At 42.0% G+C, this 22,148-nt stretch overlaps 1 protein-coding gene across 2 annotated transcripts; it reads right to left on the bottom strand.

Moving 5' to 3' along the window:
* Positions 1-1,534: 1,534 nt before the first annotated feature.
* LOC123348180 (ubiquitin-conjugating enzyme E2 variant 1) lies at positions 1,535-20,969 on the bottom strand. Of its 2 annotated transcripts, XM_044985626.1 has the most exons (5): positions 20,844-20,942; positions 9,355-9,402; positions 7,574-7,722; positions 3,696-3,821; positions 1,535-3,310 (listed from the first exon to the last, which is right to left on the bottom strand). In XM_044985626.1, exons 3-5 carry the CDS (start codon positions 7,616-7,618, stop codon positions 3,164-3,166), a joined length of 318 nt encoding a protein of 105 aa, XP_044841561.1. In that variant the 5' UTR covers positions 7,619-7,722; positions 9,355-9,402; positions 20,844-20,942; the 3' UTR covers positions 1,535-3,163. The 2 variants fall into 2 exon arrangements, with proteins under 2 accessions (XP_044841561.1, XP_044841560.1); XM_044985625.1 differs by lacking the exon at positions 9,355-9,402 and having other exon boundaries at positions 20,844-20,969.
* Positions 20,970-22,148: the final 1,179 nt, after the last annotated feature.

Raw genomic sequence — 22,148 nt, 5'->3', positions numbered from 1 at the left:
TAAGAGGAGACATGTTTCAGGACACAAATCAATTACCTGAAAGGGTCAAGCAGAAACCCCACACTCCTTCCTTCCAAAGGTGGTAAAACAAACAACCAGGCAGATGTGACACAGAGTTGTTTCCTCTCCCTACCTCCTAGCTCTGAGATATCTATACTAGGTTTGCTGTCTGACAACAGGCAATGGACTGTTGGGTCTGTTCCACCAGGGCAATTTATACATCATCTGCAGTGGATGCGCATCTCAGTGATTTGGGTTCAGATCATCTTTGACTTAGATTGGAATACTGGTATGCTGTTCTGTTGACCTCTCAAAAAAAGGTCAAATACTCCCAATGAAGGTTTTAAATACACATTAAGTCCTTTCCTCAGCAACTTGTCTCCATGATAGTACCATTTAAGTTGTGTTTAAGCATGACTGTTCCTAGCACAGCTTCAAAATTAGTGTGGACCAGGGTTCAGGACCCGGAATATCCTAACCTTTATATGCTACTACCTGTTGTCAGAAGTTTGTGGGATTTGAAAAGTTGATTACTCAAGGTATTAAGGGCCCTCAACTAAGCCTTGTCCATGTTATATAGGATATTACCTTTGCAATCTTAAAAAACAGTACTGGTGTCAAGAAGCACAATAATCAGCCACCCTTCTGCTTTCCATTTAAAATAATTTTAGATGCCAAGGTCTTTGAAATAAACATTACAAGCTGATGTAGCACTAGTCCCAATACTGTTTCCACATTTTACAAGATAATTTCTGCTTCACCATATGGTGAGTATTTCAAACCAAAACACATATGAACATAACCCCTTCCCCCGCACAATCCTACCTCCCCCCCACACGCACACAAAAAGAGCCCAGTTCCCTAAGACTTTAAGGTGAATTCACCAGCAATATCTAATTTTTCCCTTTCAAATAAGGCTCTCTTCATAGCCAGAAATACCAAATCGCAGATAAAAATAGGGGATATGAAGTTCTGAACAGAAATCCAGCTTTGCAGAATACACTATTACAGAGAGAAGGACAAAATCTTATGATAGGAATGAATCTGACTAATTGACTTTCCAGCTTTGAGTCCCCCTCACCTTTTCTTCCTTTTGTGGCTACACAGATAGTAGAACAGAACAGGCTGCAATGCCTGGATTTCATTCTCTCAGAGAGACTGCAGCAAATGAGGCCATTGTGGTAGGCACCAGTGTAGAAGTTTTCTGTTTGAAGGAGTTTCTATTTCAGCTGTTCCTTAAGATCATCACAGGAAGGACACTCCAATTATTTTGGGTCTGGCTTTAACCTAAACCATCACACTGATACGACTCATGTAAAATCCTCCTTTACACAGTACTCTCAAGGAGGCAGCAGCACACTCAAATCAGGACGGTTGTTTCTTTCACCACACAACATTAAGTTATACGCAAAATTTTTCACATTTTACTATTAAATCAGATCACCATATTATGATCTGTAACAAGATACTCCAAAACATTTCAAGATTTCCCTAAGTGATCAAAATTTTAAACATAAATACAATTAAAGCCTTGTCATATTAATGCACACTTTTTATTATATTAAAATCAGGCAATGGTCTGATACAATAAAAAGGCTGCTTATGGAATACTGTTATGTTAAACTTTAATTACAGAGGATGTTAAATCCTTACAACTAATATTTTCCTCAAAAGAGTTAATGGAAACATCAATTGTTCATTGATTTGATAGCCACTGCTTTAAAGTGTGGTTTTTTACACAAACACTGAATTTGTCATAAAACTTAGGACACACTAGGTTGTTTGTATTTAAGCTTGCATCCACATATCAGCAGTTTGTGGTCCAAAACAGTAAGTCAGAAAGGGCAGTGATTTGCCAGGAAGCATTGCCAGTAAGATCTCTCTCTAATCTGCTGTGCACACCATTTATCCCCAAATCTTCATGGAAGAGTTTCTCTCACAACACCTGAAGTGTCAAAACAAAGTCTACACTAAGTTGATTTGTCTCTAATTGTCAGGTCTTTAAAAAGGGCCAAAAGTAAGTGCACTGTTTATTAGTTAACAGCCTCAGGTCAATTTTGAAGCACCGAAATTTGACTGGTTGTATTGGAGTGTGTGTTTAGAATTTCTACATGCAGAGTTTCCCCATTAAAGTTTGGCAGCTAGCAAATCCAAGCAATCCTGGTAAATTACCACGCTTTTCACCATGTCAAAAGCCTATCTAATAACATCAGCCATGGCCAGCTTGGCGGTGTGGCAGCAGTGCCATGGGGGCAAGGGAGATCCAAGTTTGCGAGCAGAATAGATACTCTTGTTTCCCAGGCTGGTGAAGACTAAATTCATTGCAAAAACAAAACAACAAGCATGAGGGGACAGGTCAGGTGATTGCCCAGACACTTTCCCCTGCTGGCCACTGGCCAGGGGTAAGGAGAAGAGTCACAAAAGGGGCAAAAATAAAGCAGCACCCCCTCTAGGAAGATGGGGGAGAGGAAAGATTGAAAAAACCCTGAATCTCTCACCCAAGGCCCATGTTATTGGGGGAGGGGGGAAGGAAGAGAATACAATCTGTGCCTTGGCCAAAGGGAAGAAGAAAAGCCTGCCCTACATTACTAGGACGTAAAAAATAAAACCAACCACAGTCACATTCAGCCTTTACTAGAGATAGCACAAAGGGAGGGATGATTGGAGGTTAGCACACATCCCCATTAGTAGTCCACAAAGCCCAGCATAGTCCTGGAAGCTAAAACCTTTGTGTCTATTCTAATAAATAGCCCTGAGCTTCAACTCTATTGCAAAAGACAGAGAAAGGAAAAAAAAAAACAAAAAAAAACTAACCCAGGCCAAACACACAGCAAGGTGATTGTGTGATATATGTTTTCACAGTTGAATAAAATGTGCCACACTGGTCTTGACAGTAATAAATTTAAATAGACTTTTCTTGATACCAGAAGTTCAACTATGTGGACAGTGGTTACACATGACAGGATTATTTGTTATAGCACAACTTATATTTCAAATGAAAAATTAGTATCATTTACAGTATCTCAAGATAAACTTCCTTTGAATGGGACCTTCTTTTCCAGTACTTTGAGGTCTACAAGATGCATCTAGAAAATTTACTACTGTGGAAAATGAAGACAGCTTAAATTGAATAAAGGGGCATGATTTGTTTTTGTTTTTTAAATTAATTGCTGTAACATTGTCCTTCAGGTGGCTGAGGAAGTTTCATATTTTCTTTAGACATCATTAGACGCCGAAGCTCTTGCAGAACAACTTTGATACTATAAGAATTCTGCCATTTTGCTAGGACTGATATGGCTCTGGGATCCACCTAAAAATAGACAAAAAACACCACTCCTGTCAGTCCTCGGAGTCCAAAAAATATAGCTGCTTATCAGACATGGTGGTTTTTAATCAAGTTACTGCCAGCAAGTTTGAAAAAATTAACATATGTTTAGTTTCCTTTCAAGCTTAATAAATGCTCATACTGTGTAACAACCTGAGTGCTGCTAAGGCAAAAGAGAGGAGCTGTTAGCAATATCTTTAAATTACTGAAACATATTTGATGACAATTACCTTACACCTCCCCTCTTCCACTACTCAAAAAGAAAGCAAAGTATTTTGTTAAGAAACACCTGAGTAAAGATGTAGGTTCAAATTAACGCTCAATGTTTAAACCATGTTAACATAAACAGAAAAAAAACAAAACAACTTACCACTCCATTAGAACTATTTACTCCATTCATATTAATTTTTGTTACAAATCTTACAAATGGAGGTGCTTCTGGATATTTAGGCCCACATTCTATTTTAAGGCTGTATATTCTGTTTTCATAAATTGTCTGGAAGAGAGGAACATCTGTGTCAGGCATTATTAGAATCACTCAATTACAATAGTCATCAGGGACACAAAGTTTAAGTGCGACACACATGGCGGATGTTTTCACATTTGCTAAGCTACACTCTGAAAATTGCCAGAAAAATTCACTTAGTGCCCAACATAGACAAAGCTTGTCATACTGCACACCAATACTTAAACTATCATCTGTTTATCAGATTATGGAATATAACCGACATCCCTGCTTGGAGATTAATTTAGAGTAAAGTAATCCAGTATCTCTCCATAGACTTCAGTTTCATACTAGGCAATTCAAAGGCATATGCAGTTTTGAATTGTAGGTTCAATGGGCTAGATTACCTCGGAAATGAAACCAATGCTTTATATTAGCTAGCTATTTGAACCCAATTTTCTGTAAAAACTATAGCTAGACCTCGATTTTTGCACCGTATTCATAACTCGCCGAAGTGAGAGTTGTGGGGAGATAAGGAGAATGCTCCAAATCACAATACATTCACGGGTCACTCCCCATCTTCAGACCAGGAATCAAAGGATTATTATTTTTCATAGCAATTATGTCTGTAAGGCACCAGCACAGTGTAAGACAATCCCTACCCACAGGCACGTACAATCTAGCTAAACATGTGGAAAGGAGGACATAACAAAATGTACAGGGACTGAAGAATATACCTTGTTGTTTTGCAATTTTTAAAGATGATTTAAGACAGTGGGGAGAGGAATTAGGACAACTAATGGAGTAGGGGGGAGGGGAGGGGGAAGCTAACCAGAAACTACAGGAGTTTTAAGTGTTCACATGGTAGACTGGGTCAGGGAGGGATTCCAGCTGTAAAAGGTAACAATGAAGGGAGCATGACAGAAAGCCACAAAGGGGGGAGGCCTGGATAGATCAGAAAGTCTCCAGACTGGGAAATCTGAGCACAGATTCCTGTTGAGTCAACATGGCTCTGAATGCCAAAAGACGAGAATGGCTCAAAAACTACAAGTTCTGTCATCATGCAAGTATACGGGCACTCCAACATAATGCTGTGTGTTTTCACACAGAGGGCTCTCTATGTAAAATCCTACTGGAGATAAGCCACAGGCAGTTTTTACTTTAACACAGCTAATCAAAAATCAACTGTACACCCCCAACCTGGGGAATCACCTTGGTGCACAAACAAATGGAAGAACTACTTCACACAATGCACAGTCAGGGGATGTTGTGGAGGCCAAAACTACAAATGGATTCAAAAAAGAATTAGGTAAGTTCACGGAGGACAGGTCCATCAATAGCCACTAGCCAAGATGGTAAGGGATGCAACCCCATGCTCAGGGTGTCCCTAAGTCTCTGACTGCCAGATGCTGGGACAAGACAACAGGGTACAGATCACGTCATGATTGTCCTGTTCTGTTCATTCCCTTTGAATAATCTGGTATTGGCCACTGATGGAAGACAGGATACTGTGCTAGATGGACCATTGTTTGACCCAGTATGGTCATTCTTGTGTAGGTACATTGAGGTAAAAAATACTTATGCCTTGTCTCCGCTAGGATTTTACATTGAGAGAGCTCTCCCCTATGTAAACACACGCTTAAGTGTAATCTCTTCACAATTATGGCGCAATTTGACTAAGGACAGATTGAGAAAGTGGCCAGCAAGCACTGGGATATGATCTATTACAAGATTTAGAGTAAAGAGACAGACGCACATACATATCTGTTACTAGTAAACTAGAACCTGCCAGTTTGAAACTCAAGGAAGAGTCACTGTATTCATAGACAGGTACACACACAAATGCATCTGCAGCCGTCTTTCCATGCAACAGTGACATCCAGTGGTCAGTTATGCAGAGCAGGATTTTCTAATGGCTTTGGTAGGAGAGATTTTTTTAAAAGGTGTCAGACAGGAAAGGTGAAAAACAGAAGATAGTTGTGAACCGAGGCAAAAAGTTGTCACCTCAAGACAGATTGGATTATCCTACACAATTCTGACATCAGAATCACTTCACTGTACTTTGCTCCCATGACAACACTTCCATGGTAAAAGCACACAGGTGTGTGCAAATTTCAGTCTCTTTTTAAATATTTGTTTAATACAAGACCGTTGAATGACAAGTACTAAAAGATAGGATCATGTAAGTGTCTATAGTCAATAAAAATATTTACAGCCAACACTGAGGTTGACACACCATTTATCCCCAAATCTTCATGGAAGACCTTCTCTCAGAACACCTGAAGTGTCAAAACAAAGTCTACACTAAGTTGATTTGTCTCTAATTGAACGGTAAACCCTCAGCTGGAGTATTATGTTCGGTCACAGTCACCCTATCTCAGAAATGGCTACAAATAGACAGGTGCAGATATAGGCAATGAGAGCACCTGAAGGCTTCCATATAATGATAGGTTGAAAAGACTGGGATTACTTAATATAGTGAAGGTAGTAGGCACTCACATTTATTTTTCCATGGTAAAAGAGCAAGGGGATAGTCAGTGAAACTGGAAGGCCGCAAGAGCGATGAGGAAGGTTTGTGTGTGTGTTTTTGTTTTAAGATACACATAATGCATAAAAGACATGTGGAATTTACTACTGCAAAGTAGAGGCCAAGAGTTTAATAGGATTAAAAAAAGGATATGACATATGGATGAGAACATATAGTTACATTATCCTTCTATATTGTTAAAAAGTACAGAAAGCCTCATGAGACACAGCAGAAACCAATCACTAACTGATAAGGAATCACCTATGGGGCCATTCCATAGATGGTAGGGCCTAGAGGCCTAAAGGGGCTCACCCCACTGTAGAGACATCAACAACGTTCCTGCCCAAATAAATTAGTCCAATTTGTCCACTACAGCCAGAGTGTAGTGACATGGACCATAGCTCTGAAGAACCATCATAGCAGCCATGTTTTGGACTAGCTATGAGATACTAAGCTTGTCACCACTGTAGGTTTCAGACTGCAAGACCATGAGGTTAGTACGTAAGGTACTTTGAAAATATCAAATGATACGGAAACACTAAACCTAATTATTTGTCTCACACATAGTGATAACATAGCCGTACTGCTATCATCAAGATGTCCTTTTTACTAACCTCTCTAAACAGGAGGACAGATACTCTCCAGCTGCAGTATTACTGTAAAGAGCATGGTAGCATTATAAAAAGCCACTCTGAGGCATATTATATACGCAGATTGGGAGACAGGTGATAAAGTCAAAAGCACAATTTAGTTTATGGCTAGAATCTCAAATTCTAATAAGAGTTTTCTGAGTTAGCTGAAACTTTAAAACTTTAAAGTTTTGCTGCAATAGAAATACCACCCCCCCCAAATACTCAAGAAACTACCTAAAGCGATGACCAAAACTGAACTAAGGCAAAATATGTTAATATAGAAGGACTGGCTAATGAGATATTACCAGTATTAGCTCCATATTTAACTCTTAAAGGCTTTGAGACTTTGCTGTAATTCAGGGCTACAGGACACTAGAAAATTACTGTGTAAATTAATCTGTAAATGTGAATGTCACTTGTGTAACAGAGCTAATCAATTAAAAGGTATTAGCATTGTTTAAAGTCATAAGCAGAAAGATATACTGGCATATCAACCCCAATTTATATGCCAAATGAATCTGGTTGCATACACGTACCCACTCAGATACATGCATGAGAATGTCTGCAAGGGAAAAAAAAAAAAAAGGAGAGGAAAGCAGAATTTTGAGTGACGCTGGCATTTATATCTGAAAGTTGATGCTTACTCTTGGAGGCCCAATAATCATTCCTGTCCATCTTGTAAGTGTCATATCTTCATCATCTTCAAGACCCCAGCTAACTGTACCATCTCCTACTCCTTTCTGACCTTCTTCAAGTTCTTCCAACAGTCGAAAATTACGAGGAACTTTTACTCCTAAAAAGAATCAGAAAAACTTTGAACTAAGAGTATTTGGCAGTGATATAAGACTGGATAATTGGACTGCTACTTTTGATAATCCTATGTCAAAACATTTAGACCAAAACCTTGAGAAACAGCAATATTTCTGAGTGGCAGTATTTTCATGCTGTGAGGAAGATACAAGATCAGACATTAAATATAAAAGTAAGTGGAAACAAGGAGTCGTCTTTGGGGGGGGGGGGCGGGGGGGATACAAAAATCATGCTAGTGAGCCAAGGCAGCTAGGCTCTGCATTAGTGCATACAGCCAGAGGAGGAAGAGGACCTCTGTGTATTCAGAGATGTAAGCAGCATATTTACTTCCTGCTTCCTTATAGTCTATCTTCCTACTTTATGTCCATTTGATTTAGAAGATAAAAGTTAGAAGCTACAACATTTTGTAAGAGCCTGGACATCTATGAATCTTTCCAGAGCTTTTTAAAAGTAGCAAATCAATCTGTTTTGTAACATAAACAAGTTAATTTGAAATTAATTTTAGTGGACTTCATCAGTGCAAGATCTAGCTAAAGTACTTATGTGGGCCCCCAAAATTATAATATCTGAGCACCTCACCATCTTTAACAAACTTATGCCACAACACCTCTGTGAGGTAGGGAACCATTATCAGTACCATTTCACAGATGGGGAACTAAGACACAGAGAGGCTAAGTGACTCTCCCTTCAAGACCAAGCCACAGCCATTAAGAATCCTGAATAAATCCTATTCTCTGTCATGTTCTTTTATTTGCTCACAGCACATGCTTAAGAACAGTCCTAAGAGAAACAAAGATGCATTGATAGGACAGAGAACGCTAATGGAGTTATTTTCCACTTGACCTTCTCAATAAATTTTTGTTTACAGAAATACCAAAAGGTTAACTATTGAATAGTTGCATAACATGCAATATGACTGAAGAGAATGCCTAGTCCCCTTCTCCAGCCTCACCTGTTGGTTAGCATAGAAGAAACAGACATTCTGTTTATGGGACTAAAATGTTCTCAGTGATGAATAAGCTCATCTAGTGCTCAAGAAACATCTCTAGTACATGACACGAGGGAACAGGCAAAGCAAGAGCCTTGAAAATATCTCCTTTGACTGCCTGAGAACCTGGAAGGGTTGTCACATTGCATACGAGAGTGCTTAGAGTAGGACAACTTTAGTGTCTTTAAAGTCTCCCTCAAGTGTCTCAGAAACCTAAAAGGGACTGAATGCCAATTCTGATTTTGTTGTGGAATCAAAGTCCTAATCCTCAAACCTCTACAATATACATTAAAAAACAAAAAAATCCAAACCCTTGAACTGACATAAGAATGCCAAGTAACCTGGACACACACACCTGTCAGTTGTCTCATATTGGGCATCTAAAATTATAACACTTGACAAATTTGGCCTTAATATCATTCCGCCTCAATTCACCATCTGTAAAGCAGGGATAATACCACCACCTCATCTCACTGAGTGGTATGAAAATAATTCATTAAGATATGCAGACACCACAGAAGAGCCCAAGATGAAGTTAGTTCTGTATTCAGTGCAAGGTTTGGATGGTTTGTGGTAAGGCTTGGAGCCACATACTGACAAGGATAAAAGGAAATATTGAATAGCTACCCAGTCAGTGAGCACCATCAATTCTGTGCACTGAATACGGCAGGAATCCTGTGGGAAGAAAGCAGTATGCGATCATTTGATTAAAGACTATCATAATGTAAATGCACAGGAAAGTCAAACTAAAGTTCAAACGGCAACATTAACTCCATCATTTCCTAACCTGAGTGTGCTGGACTTTGAAACCTTAATCAGGCGTGAGGGAGAGTGTGTGTGATATTAATATAAGTTCTTATGGAAACAGATGGCAACATTGTTGTAGGGCTCTTCCAAATACTCTGATTCAGAATGAGTCAGAGCAATGAATAGCAAGGGTCCTAGAAATAAAAGATTGTAGAGCAGCAAGTAAACTAGTCTGTGGATCGCTGGTGGTCCAGAGAGAGCTGGCTGGTCATAGGGCTTCCTTCTTCCTAACTGCTGTATCACATGAGAGAAAAAAAAAGAAAAAAGGCTAAAAACAAACAGTATTACTGCTACAGAATTTTTTTAGTTGCAAGTGTCACAACTGCAAAGAGGTGGGTCCATGAGGCACTATCAAAATGTTGATTTCACACTATATAAAAAAACTGGAAAACCCCTGTTCGGGGCTGGGGGGGGGAGAGAAATCAGTGTCTTACCCTAGTACAGCCTGTACAAAGGCATCTTCTGTCTGCATGCTAAAGCATACAGCATCTGTGGAAGTTTGGTCCTAACTTGGTACTTGAATGAAGTTCAAAAAAACATACAAATTGATGAAGATCAATTTGTGAATTTAATGAGGGGATGAGGAAAGAGTAGGAAGATGAGAAAACTGTTAGTTATCCAATCATACATCCTAAAATATGTTCTTATCTGTTCTGTGCATATTCAGTATTTGCCAAGTTACTTTTGCAAGCTAAATCCGGGGCAAGTTCTATGACAGAAAAGTATTCCTACAGCAGCTGACTCAAGAGTGAGTCATCTGCATTTTCCACATATGCCAAATACCTGCATAATTTTTGTTATTAAGTGTAGTTATGGAGACTGACAACACAAAAACAAAACAAACCTGTTTGCTTTAACAGCCCTTCAATACAAAAACAGAATACAGAAGAAATAAGTAGTTTAGTCCAAGTTTTAATAACTACATCACCAAAACAGGCTTCAGATTATAAATTTTAATTTAGCCAATTCTTTATGAACCAGAATACTCTGAGCAGCAGCTTCAAATTTCATTTAAATTATGACACAAAAGGTAGGAGAAAAATCTACATCATCTTAGTTTACTGCCTGCAGACCTCATGGAAATAGTCCAAAGAGAAATTATTATAATTATAAACTTCAGAGCAAAAGGAGAAAGATTACCACAGTGAACCTGCTAGAGACTTAACTATAGCAACACTGAATGTTAAATCACCAGTTTCATGGGTTTATAAACTGGATATAAATTTTAAGTCTTGAGTAATTTGTGCACACCTGGCCTCAATCTTAGACTTTTGTTTACTACCTCTGACAAACCCCATGAAGGACATTTAGTTTTACAGCGGGGATTGGAAAAAAAAATCCACTTGCCAGCCATAAGTGGAGAAGCCTTATTTCTATAGATCTCAAGTTCCTAATGAAGAGTTGCTAGCCTTATGGTTATGAAGATGCATTTCAAGTGCTAAGTGGTACAGCGCCTTTGCTCCTCAGAATTCCACCAAGCAGCAGCAGCAGACTAAAATTGATTCTTGGTAAGTAATTATCTATCAAGTCATCCCAGATTTTAAGTTGCCTTCCAACAATGACCTGCCAAACCCAGGCACAACAGAATAAATTAAGGATGCAGAAGACTGATAAAGCAAAAAATCCTGTCAGTCAGAATCTAAGATAATTTTTGTATTAAGAAAGAAAAATATGCTTCCAGGCAGATATACGAAAGTCCTAGTTTGAAAAAGGGTCTTAAAACATTCCAAAATTCAACTCCTAGCAAACCACTTAAATACAAAAAAATTAACAGGGCATACGTTAACTCTTAGACCTCTTGCATCTTGTCAGGCTGAGGTACAGTATTACAAGTTAGAGCACAGAAAGCCTTAATACTTTAAGGGCTGGTCTACACGGGCTGGGGGGGAAGGGGGAGAACTGATCTAAGATACGCAACTTTGCTGAAGTCGAAGTATCTTAGTTCGACTTACCTGGCCATCCTCACGGCAGCAAGTCGACTGCCGCGGCTCCCCCATCGACTCCACTTACTCCTCCTGCCGAGGTGGAGTACGGGCGTCGATTCAGGGATCGATTTATCGCATCTAGATGAAACGCGGTAAATCGATCACCGATAGATCGATTACTACCCGCCAATCCGGCGGGTAGTGTAGACGTGGCTTAAGTGTTTTTAGTTTAATTAAAAACACTTAAAGTAGTTCAAATAAGTCACACACAAACAAATGTATATTTGATGAAGCAAAAAAAATAAAGTCCATTACTCTGCTTTTCTGAGCTTTCCCAACTTAAGAAATTTCAGTTATATAATTTAAATGATACCAGATTCAGCACTTGTACAACCAAATTGAAGCGCACAGTATGTTTTACAGAGGTAAAGACTTTTCAAAGACTGGGTGCATTTTGGAAGCACCAAAGTACTTTAGCAGCGCTACTAGGTTCTGATACAATGAAATGGTCAAAATACTTTGACGGACAGATGCTGTACTATGAAAGTCAAAAGGAGTTTTACCATTGATTTCAATATGCACAGAATCAAACCTTCAGAGTAAAGAGTTAGTTTTACATTGGCATAACAATGAAAGATTACATCTGTAGCTTTTCTTTCTACAGAGGAGTTAAGATACAAGCATTTATCTTTTGGCACATACGGATTTATCTCAACTGTAAGGGATAAAATAAAGCACAAGAATTTATGGCTAATACATTTCAGTAATTAGGAACTCTAACAAAAACAAGTCCTTGTTCTGTCAAGGATAATTTTACATAACTAATTTAAAAGAGGAAACCTATCAGATTCTGATCTCTCATACCAATTTTAACTTTGACATCCGTAATTACTCCAGATTTAACTAGCCTAAGTGAAATCACATCTTTCAACCATAACTTATCTTTTGTACCTAAATACACAAAACAGCTAGCAAAAAAATGTATTAAATTACTTTCCATGTTATGTTTGATATTACAGCCTTAATTATATCCGCTCCAAGTATTCTTTTGCAGTTCTTCTTTGGAACTATTTTTAAATGCTAGATTTTCCAACAATCACACAATTAAGTACTCTTTTAGATGCAGAAGTTTGTCCTCAGAATACTTTTGAAGTGATGCAATATTTAGTGTTTGATTAAAGGCTTTTGGTTATGACACAAACTGTAAGAAGCCAGGAAATTTAAAGTTCATATGTTGCCCTTACATGTCATTGTACTCAAACAAGACAACAGAAACTGACTTGTACTGAGATATTTAACCAGCCCCCAAACCCTATGAAATACTTCTGAATAAGATAAAGTGCTAGTTGCATAATTTTATACTAAAGTGCATTCCTTGCAAATTAGACTAAGGGCTAGTCCACACTAGAAGTGCTACAGTGGTGTAACTGCGCCGCTGTAGCGTGTCTGGTGAAGACGCTCTCTGCCAACAGCTCTCCTGGAGGCATAATAAAAGCACCTCCCTGAGAGCCACTAGCCCGCTGACGAAGGCCTGGTCTACACCGGGTGGGGGGTCGTGGTGTGTGTGTGTGTGAAAATCGATCTAAGATACACAACTTCAGCTACGAGAATAGCGTAGCTGAAGTCGACACCTCTTAGATCGACTTTGATTGACTTACTTCATGCCCTCGCGGTGCGTGATCAACGGCCGCTGCTCCCCCGTCGACTCCGCTTCCGCCTCTCTCCCTGGTGGAGTTCTGAGTCGACGGGGAGCACGTTCGGGGATCGATGTACTGTGTCTAGATGAGACGCGATACATTTATCCCCGATAGATCGATCACTACCCTCCAATCCGGTAGGTAGTGTAGACATACCCATACTGCTGTCTACCCCAGCGTTTGGGTTGGTGTAGCTTATGTCATTCTGGGAGATGGCTTACTGACACCCCTGAGCAACATAAGTTATATCGTAATAACCTGTAGTGTACACAAGCCCTAAAATTGCTTACAGAGACTTGCATTTCCATTAAAGAGGTCTCAAACTAAAGAAAACTTTGTAGTACAAATTAGACAGTGGCAACGTCAACATTGTTTCTTAGTTTTTAAACTGTGAAACAAGCCATAACAGCTACAATTTATTATACTAAAAAAGTCATTCAAAACTAATATTTTGGGGAAAATATTTACACCAACTCTTATGAGACAAAAATATTTGTTTTTATATGCAACAAGAATATTGGTGATGTTGAGTTCAACATTCTCTCTCAAACTTCCACCTTCCAAAAAAAAAAAAAATTTCCTTAAGTACTGCTAGAATTTCTGAAATTAATCCCTTTGATTAAAAAAAGCTTCTAAATAGCTGATCCTTTTGTACTCAATTATAAAATAAAATGCAAGTGTTATCTGGATATTAAGATTAATTTAAAACAGCAGGAAGTTCACGCCAGCAGATTAGAGCAAATATGATACAAAACTTTATTTTTAGCTAAAATCCTGTGTCAGTTTAATATCAGGTTTCTTATAAGCACACAGGAACTGCCATACTGGATCAGCCCAAGGTCCATCTAGTTCAGTAACGAACACCAAATGCTTCTGAAGAAGTTGTAAAAAACCTACTGTAGGCAGATGAGGGATAATTTGCTGTCCATGCTAGATCTCATCTTGCTTTCTAGTAGTTAGAGATTGGCTTAAACCATGAAGCTCAAAGTCACTTAGCATTAACTATAATAATTCTGGATATTCTTGTTATCCAGATACATGTCTAATCCCTTTTTGAATCTTACTAACTTCTTGGCATCAGCAACATCCAGCGCCAATGAATTCCACAGGCCAGTTATGCATTGCACAAAAAGCTCACTCTCTTACCAGTTTTAAATTTGCCATCTTTGGATTTAATTGAATGGACCTTAGTTCTTGTGTTACAAAACAGGAAGAACAGAAGCTACCAATCTATCTTCTCCACACCCCTTTTTTATGTACATTTATTGTGTCCCCTCTTATTCATTTCTCTTCTTTTCAATCTCTTCATAAGAATTTTTCCACGCCCCGTATCACTTGTCATCCTTCACTAACTCTGCAAAATCCTTTTTTGAGATAGGAATACTATCACACAGTACTCCAGATGAGGACACACTATTGATTTAGATGATAGCATAGTATTTTCGATATTATTCTCCATCCTATTCTTTATGCATCCTAACACTTTGATTTTAACTATAGCTGCATATTAGGCAGAGATTTTAACTGCCTTAACTCATCTGCAACGAAGTCTAGAATCCCAAACTGTGTTAACTCTGGAAAATCAAAACTTTGTAAGGTGTATGAGTAATTTATTTTTTCCCCTCCAGTGTGTATTATTTTGTATTTAGCAATGCTGAACTTCATATGCAATCTTGGTGCCCATTCACCTAATCTGGTTAGCTCCCTCTGAAGTGCTGCACAGTCCTCTCTGGTCTTGACTAGACTAAGTAACTCTCTATTATCTGCAGATTGTTACCTTTCTCATCTCATTAATAAGTTTACTACATGACACTGGACCTAAAAATGGAACCTTGAGGTACCCTGCTGTTAAAATTTTTGCTATGATGAAAGTTGACCATTTAATCCCAGTGTTTTCTGTCTAATAGCTAGTTTTTGATCCATTATAACACTCTGCTGTTCTCCTCATGACCCCTTAGATTTTTCTGTAGTCTCTTATGAGGGACCTCGTCAGAGGCCTTTTGAAAGTCTAAACATAAGAAGTTCAAGCAGTTATTCTTTATTCACACATTAAAAAACTTCTGAGATATAAAAGTGTGTCTTCCTTTGCAGAAACCATACTGGTTAGACCGTATCATATCAAGATATTTCAGAAACATTATTATTCAATTTTTAATTATTGTTTCAACCTATTTCTTAGATGTAGATGTAAGGCTCACTGGTCTGTAATTCTCTCAATCACCCCTGGAGCCTTTTTTAAATATTAGGTACAATTGCTACCATCCAATCCTCTGGAACAGTGCTGTCTTTAGATGAGAAATTGGGTATTTTTGTTAAAGAGGAAGTGGCTGGTCTCCTAAGTTCTTTTACTGAAACACTATATGCTACAGATATCATTCAAAGATATCCAAGTGCTTTACAAATAAACATGCATACCTCACAAGGATTTTGTGAAACAAGTACTAGTAAAGTAGATTTTGATAATAAGATATAAGTTGCTTGTCAAAAAGCCCCATGGTAAATCAAAAGGGAAAAAAAACAAACAGAAAACCCCAAGAGATTCATTTCCCAGGTCCTTGTTGTACCCTTAAGACTACACTTATGAAGCTTCCGGTATCAACTGTGTACATTACCAACAGTATTACAGTGTCACTGTAACATTACTGAAAATGAGTCTAAAAACTGCATTGTTGGCCACATGGCAGGATCTATTACCAGCAACAAACAGTTGCTTCATTTACCAACTGAACAAAGCCCAAAGTTGTATTTAAATTAAGTTGTTGGCCTATATTCCAAGGTTCCACAATTAGAGGTTAGGGCAAAGTCTCAGAATTCCCATACCATGTTAAAAAAGTTACATACGAATTTTAAGAGTTTTTGCCAAAAGTAGTTAAGGTACACAACATCCTACCAGCAGCAATTTAAATTTGAACATAACCATTAGTACATGCTCTTTACTGACATGCAAAGTTCCTGCACCGTTTTTTTCCCCTCTAGCCATATATTACCTAAAGTACAAACGCTCCACTTTCAATACTACAAGAGCCAGTAAAGCAGAGCTTTTAGAACAGGGGTGAGCAAACTACAGCCCCCTGACCCCATCCGGCCCACCAGCCATTTTAATCTGGTCCTCAAGCTCCCGATGGGGAGCGGAGTCTGGGGCTTGCCCCGCTCCGGCACTCCAGTTGGGGAGCATGGTCGGAGGCCACTCCATATGGCTCCCAGAAGCAGCAGCAGCATGTCCCTCTCCAGCTCCTAGGCATAGGGGCAGCCAGGGGGCTCCACTGGGCACACTGTCCCCGCCTCAAGCGCCACCCCTGCAGCTCCCATTGGCCGGGAATCACAATTGGGAGCTGCAGGGGCAGCACCTGTGGACGGGGCAGCGCGCAGCAGAAACGCCTGGCTATGCCTCCGCGTAGGAGCTGGAGGGGGGACATGCTGCTGCTTCCGGAAGCTGCTTGAGGTAAGCACCGCTCAAAGCTTGCACCCCGAGCCACACCCCTGCGCCCCATCCCTGATCCCCCTCCTGCCCTCCAAACCCCTTGGTCCCAGCCCAGAACACCCTCCTGCACTCCAAACCCTTCATCTCCAGCCCCACCCCAGAGCCTACACCGCCCCGCCCCAACCCCAAACCCTCTCCCGCACCCTGAACTCATTTCTGACCCCACCTCAGAGCCAGAGCCCTCACCCCTCCCCCAACCCCAATTTTGTGAGTATTTATGACCCGCCATACAATTTCCATACCCAGATATGGCTCTCGGGCCGAAAAGGTTGTCCACCCCTGTTTTAGAATTACATGGAGATAGAACGTGATCCAGAAGAAGCAACATACCCATTATCAAAACACATTTTACTGGTTAGTTAAGATTGTTCAGGTCTGGCCTACAGTGCAATGCCATGTCATGTGGAAGCCAGGTACCAAGGAAAGTTTTAGATTTTGTCTCCATGAAATGTTGGTTGCATAGCTCCTACTGCATCTCTTCATGCGCATCCCCTCATGTCCACCCAGACAGTGAATTTATGGATCTGCACTTGCTTCAAAAGAAAGCCACTTGCCTTATTCTTCCAGATAGACATAAATTGAAAAATCAGCAGATGCAAAGGATTATTGGGAAAATATGGCTGCCAGAATGAAATGACATGAGAGAGCCTGATGAGGTCATATCACAGTTTCATGTTTTATACTGAGTGTTCCAACATGGTCTCCTGAAATATACAGCACATTTGTGGCAGAACAGAGATATCATCAGGATTATGCGAACTTTTATATATAGATGCATAAAATACAAGCTTTATGGCAGTAGCTACTGCACTGCTATAACATCAGGGCTTTCCCCCCTTTAAATCTTGATTCTCTACAACCATTGTTCTTATAAACTTTAAACAGTCTTTGGAAATAGGCTACCCCAAGAGAAAGATCTTAAGATTTGTTCATTTGCTACTTCAAAGGGGAATGTCCTATGATTAATGGATGGATATGTAATTTTACATTTCAACAGAGATTTTAAACCAACTATTCTCATGCAACATTTGAAATCGAACACTGGAGCAAGAACCTGAAAGTGAAACTGACTTTATCATTCAACTTGAAGAAACTAAGTAGATAATGCCCGTAGAATCTGTAACTAGATTTTGAATATTCTTACAGTTTTAACGTAAGGCATTTAGTTACAGATGTAAAGAAGTTTATTTACACTAAGAGATAATGCTAGTAGAGTTTGTTTAGCCTTTCAAATCAGATTAACAACAAAATTAAAAGCCACAAAATCCTCAGTCTTTGAAATATATTAGGCCTGTAAAGGACATTATGTCAAGCCCTCCCTGTGAAGAGCTATGTGCTGCAAAAGTGAATACGAAGACATCTAATTTCATCTAGACAATACCAGTTTTAGCCCAATAAGTGACCAAAATGATTTGGGGGTTTTCAGGTCTCACTACACAGCATTAGACAGAAAAAAAAAAAGTGTTCAAATATGTAGCACCTGCAAGTCACTGCTTCATCAACAAAGAAAAAGCAGGGCCCAACTCACATTGTTATTTTATCCAGTTACCAGTGTCTGAAGCCTCATTTTAAACTTTTACCCCAGAATTGAGATAATAAGTACCTGAGAAGTGAGAACAGATAAAGGCTCAACCTTAGGAGAGATGCACTATTCTGGTAGGCATAACCAATGACAATATAGACAGCTTTTCCTTTATGAACTGCTAAAGAGATGTCTTCTTGAGTTTCCCCACAAAGATTTCAGCTGACTCAACATTCTCCCCCAAGTCAATTTATATAGCTTCTGTGAATTGAAGGGCTGAGCTACCTTAAAATGCTGCAGCAGCACCCATAGAGCACTTCACTGAACATGCTACCTATGCCACATAGGTGGTACTCCTTCATGAGAAGTGGTAGTTATGTTGAGGGGAGAAGCTGTCTACATTGGGGGTTATGTCAGTTTAGCTGCATCACTCAAGTGTGTGGATTTTTTAAACCCCTATGCAACGTAGTTATACCGACCTAATTTCCTAGTGTAGATCTGGTCTCACTCATGGTTGTTCTTAATGCACCCAAATACACAGGGTTCAGTTCAATTCAGCCAACACACAACACCTTTTGGAAACAGATTCTATCTCCCTTCCTCTATTTCTCCCACCCCCTTCTGTGCTGTAATTTGTCATGTCTCAAAGTATATTCATACTTAAACCACTGTGGCTGCGCTACTGTAGAGCTTCAGGCCTAATCTACACTAAAACATTAGCTTGGTTTAGCTACGTCAGTCAGGGGTGGGAAAACTCCACACTGCTGAGTGGCATAGTTAAATCGACTTAAGTCCTCATATAGACAGTGCTAGGTTGATGGAAGAATTCTTCTGTTGACATAGCTACTGTCTCTTGGAAAGGTGGATTAACTCTGCCAATGGGAGAATCCCTCCCATCAGTGTAGGTAGTGTCTACACTGAAGCACTGTCATGGCGCAGCAGTGCCACTGTAGCATCTTAAGTGTAGCCAAGTTCCCAGTGTAGAAACTACCTACGCCAACAGGAGAGGTTCTCCCATGAGTGTAGGTAAGCCACCTCCTCAAGAGATGGTAGCTAGGCTGACAGAAGAATTCTCCGGTCAACCTAGCACTGTCTACACAGGGGGTTTGGTCAGCATAGCTAGGTCTCTTGGGGATATGGATTTTTTTACAAGCTGACCAATGTAGCTATGCCAATATAAATTCCCAATGTATACCCTCCCTTAGTAACTTCAGATTTACTCTAATAACCCTGTTAATCAGGGAACAATATCATACTCAGAAGTGATAAAAGAGTAGGATTGAATACTTGAGAAAGAGAAATCATGTTAAGGATAAAGGAGAAGCAGCCAAGAACATCCTCAACTTGGAACAAGGCATCCCCATTCTCCTCCAGCCTGGTTTTATCAAGGGTATACCATCTTGACATCCCACAGCCTGGTACCCCCAGAACTCTACTCCCCCAAAGACACCCATCCTAGTACACAAGGCACCCCTCCTCTAGCCTACTAAACCCAGAATGCCCCTCTTCTCAACAACACCCCATCCTGGCACGCAAGGCAGCCCCCCTCCAGCCCAGCACCCCAGGAACACTCCCCCCCCCCAGGACACACAGCCTGGCACACAAGGCAGCCCCTCCCCCAGCCTAGCACCCCCAGAACACCCTTCCCCCCAGAGGGACACAGCCTGGCACACAAGGCAGCCCCTCCTCCATCTTAGCACCACCAGAACATCCTTCCCCCTAGGGGGACACACAGCCTGGCACACAAGGCAGCCCCTCCTCCAGCCCAGCACCCCCAGAACGCCCTTCCCCCCTGGGACACACACCCTAGCACACAAGGCAGCCCCTCCTCCAGCTTAGCACCCCAGGAACACCCCCCCGCTCCCGGACACACACAGCCTGGCACACAAGGCAGCACCTCCTCCAGCCCGGCACCCCCAACCCCTCCCCCTCCCGGACACACACAGCCTGGCACACAAGGCAGCCCCTCCTCCAGGCCGGCACCCCCAGAACCCCCCCCTCCCAGACACACAGCCTGGCACACAAGGCAGCCCCTCCCTCCAGCCCGGCACCCCCAATACCCCTCCCCCCCCGGACACACAGCCTGGCACACAAGGCAGCCCCTCCCTCCAGCCCGGCACCCCCAGAAACCCCCTCCCCCCCCAGGACACACAGCCTGGCACACAAGGCAGCCCCCCTCCAGCCCAGCACCCCCAGACCCCCCCCCCCGGGACACACACAGCCTGGCACACAAGGCAGCCCCTCCTCCAGCCCCGCACCCCAGAACCCCTCCCCCCCCGGGACACACAGCCTGGCACACAAGGCAGCCCCTCCTCCAGCCCCGCACCCCAGAACACCCCTCCCCCCCGGACACACAGCCTGGCACACAAGGCAGCCCCTCCTCCACCCCGATACCCCTCCACCCCCACAAGCGGCTGCTCCGCCTTAAGCCCCTCCCCGCGGAACCTCGCCCGCCAGCACGGGGGCCCCCAGCAGCAGCAGCCCCCTCACGCCGGGGCCCCCGGCCTAGCGCCCCCAGCCGCCGCCCCTCCAGCCCCAGACACGCCCCGCCGGCGAACCCCCGCTCACGGGAGCCCGCTGGGCCGAAGCCGGGCACCCCCGCGGCCCCCGGTACAAGCTGCTCCCCCCGCCTCCTGCGGCGGCGAGTCCCTCCTCCCCGGCCCGGCCACCCGATCCCCGCTTACCCGAGCCCGTGGTGGCCGCCATCTTGCGCCGCTGTCGCTCCGACTAGCCCGGCCCTGCCGCCCACGTCACCTCAACGCGGGAAGTGCGGCGGTAAGCGAGTCCGGGGGCTGGCGGACGGGACGGGGTGCAGGCGGGCGCAGTAAGAAAGGGCCTCGGGGCGGGGCGGGGCGGGGCTGACCAGGGGGACCTAGACAGAGAGATTTCTAGATGCAGATCTCTTGTGTGGGAAATTAGACCCGCGGGCGGGCGGGCCCTGTGTGGGTTTCTCAACAATGGACGTTAGATGAGGAAGGGGAGATGAGAGCACTGACAGTAACTAGTACGAAAAAACAAAACAAAAGGAGGAGTCCTTGTGGCACCTTAGAGACTCAGACATTTATTTGGGCATAAGCTTTCATGGGCTAGAACTCACTTCATCAGCTGTATGAAGTAAAAGATACCGGAGCAGGTATACATACAGGAAAGGCTGTGGGTTGCTTTGCCAAGTGTTGTCAGTCTAACGAGCTAAATCAATGAACAGCAGGATACCAAGGGAGGAGAAATAACGTTTGAAGTGGCAAGGGAGTGCATAGGGCTACATTCAGTGCCTTGCATGGTGACAGGTTTCAGTGGTAGCCAGGGAGCCTGGAGGCTAGATAGGGGAGCAAGTATAGAATCTATAGGGGAGATGACAGTACCACAGCAGTATACCTGGGATGAAAATAGTACCCCTAGTGGCATCTGTAGGCAGTGGTGCTGGAACTAGGGGTGCTGCTGCACCCCCAGCTTGAAGTAGTAACAAACACCAAATACACTGTTTCCATGGTTTCTGTCATCAGCACCCCCACTATAAAAATTATTCCCGCACCCCTGTCTATAGGGTAGTGAAGTTGGCACATATAGAGGAACAAAGCCTGTATCTATAGGGCACACTAGGTTATCACAATGCCAGTATCTCTATCAAGAGAGTTAATGATGGTTATACTATTGTTATGTATTATTTTGCAGCCCCCCCCCATGCGTCCTATGTGCCTATACCAGGGATTAAAAACATAAACTCCCTGTCTGATAGTGCTTACAACTGAATTTCAGACACGACACAGCACAGGAGGAAGTAACAAAATAATAGGGTAGAAAACAGGTGGCAGCAATAAAAGGATTTGGTAGTCAGGTAAGCTATGTGCACATACATGATGCACTTCTATGGGAACAATGCTGGTATCTGGAAGCCAAATATGAGAGATGTGCAGGCCACACATCTGTAGGGTAGCAGTGACCTTAGATGGCAAAAGAAGGAGAAGTTACAGCACCTCTGGAGGAGGAGC

The sequence above is a fragment of the Mauremys mutica genome, chromosome 13 (genome assembly GCF_020497125.1).
Source record: "Mauremys mutica isolate MM-2020 ecotype Southern chromosome 13, ASM2049712v1, whole genome shotgun sequence".
NCBI lineage: Eukaryota > Metazoa > Chordata > Testudines > Geoemydidae > Mauremys > Mauremys mutica.
The sequence above is the reverse complement of the archived record's forward strand: the minus strand, read 5'-3'. Positions and strand labels throughout refer to the sequence as shown.

Bases quoted from the DNA above. Each gene is read 5' to 3' on its own strand.
- LOC123348180 (XM_044985625.1), bottom strand. From the start codon at position 20,865: ATGGCGGCCACCACGGGCTCGG. The intron at 7,723-20,843 runs GTAAGCGGGGAT...GATTCTTTTTAG, and splicing joins GGCGGCCACCACGGGCTCGG to GAGTAAAAGTTCCTCGTAAT. The intron at 3,311-3,695 runs GTAAGTTGTTTT...GTCTATTTTTAG, and splicing joins TAAATAGTTCTAATGGAGTG to GTGGATCCCAGAGCCATATC.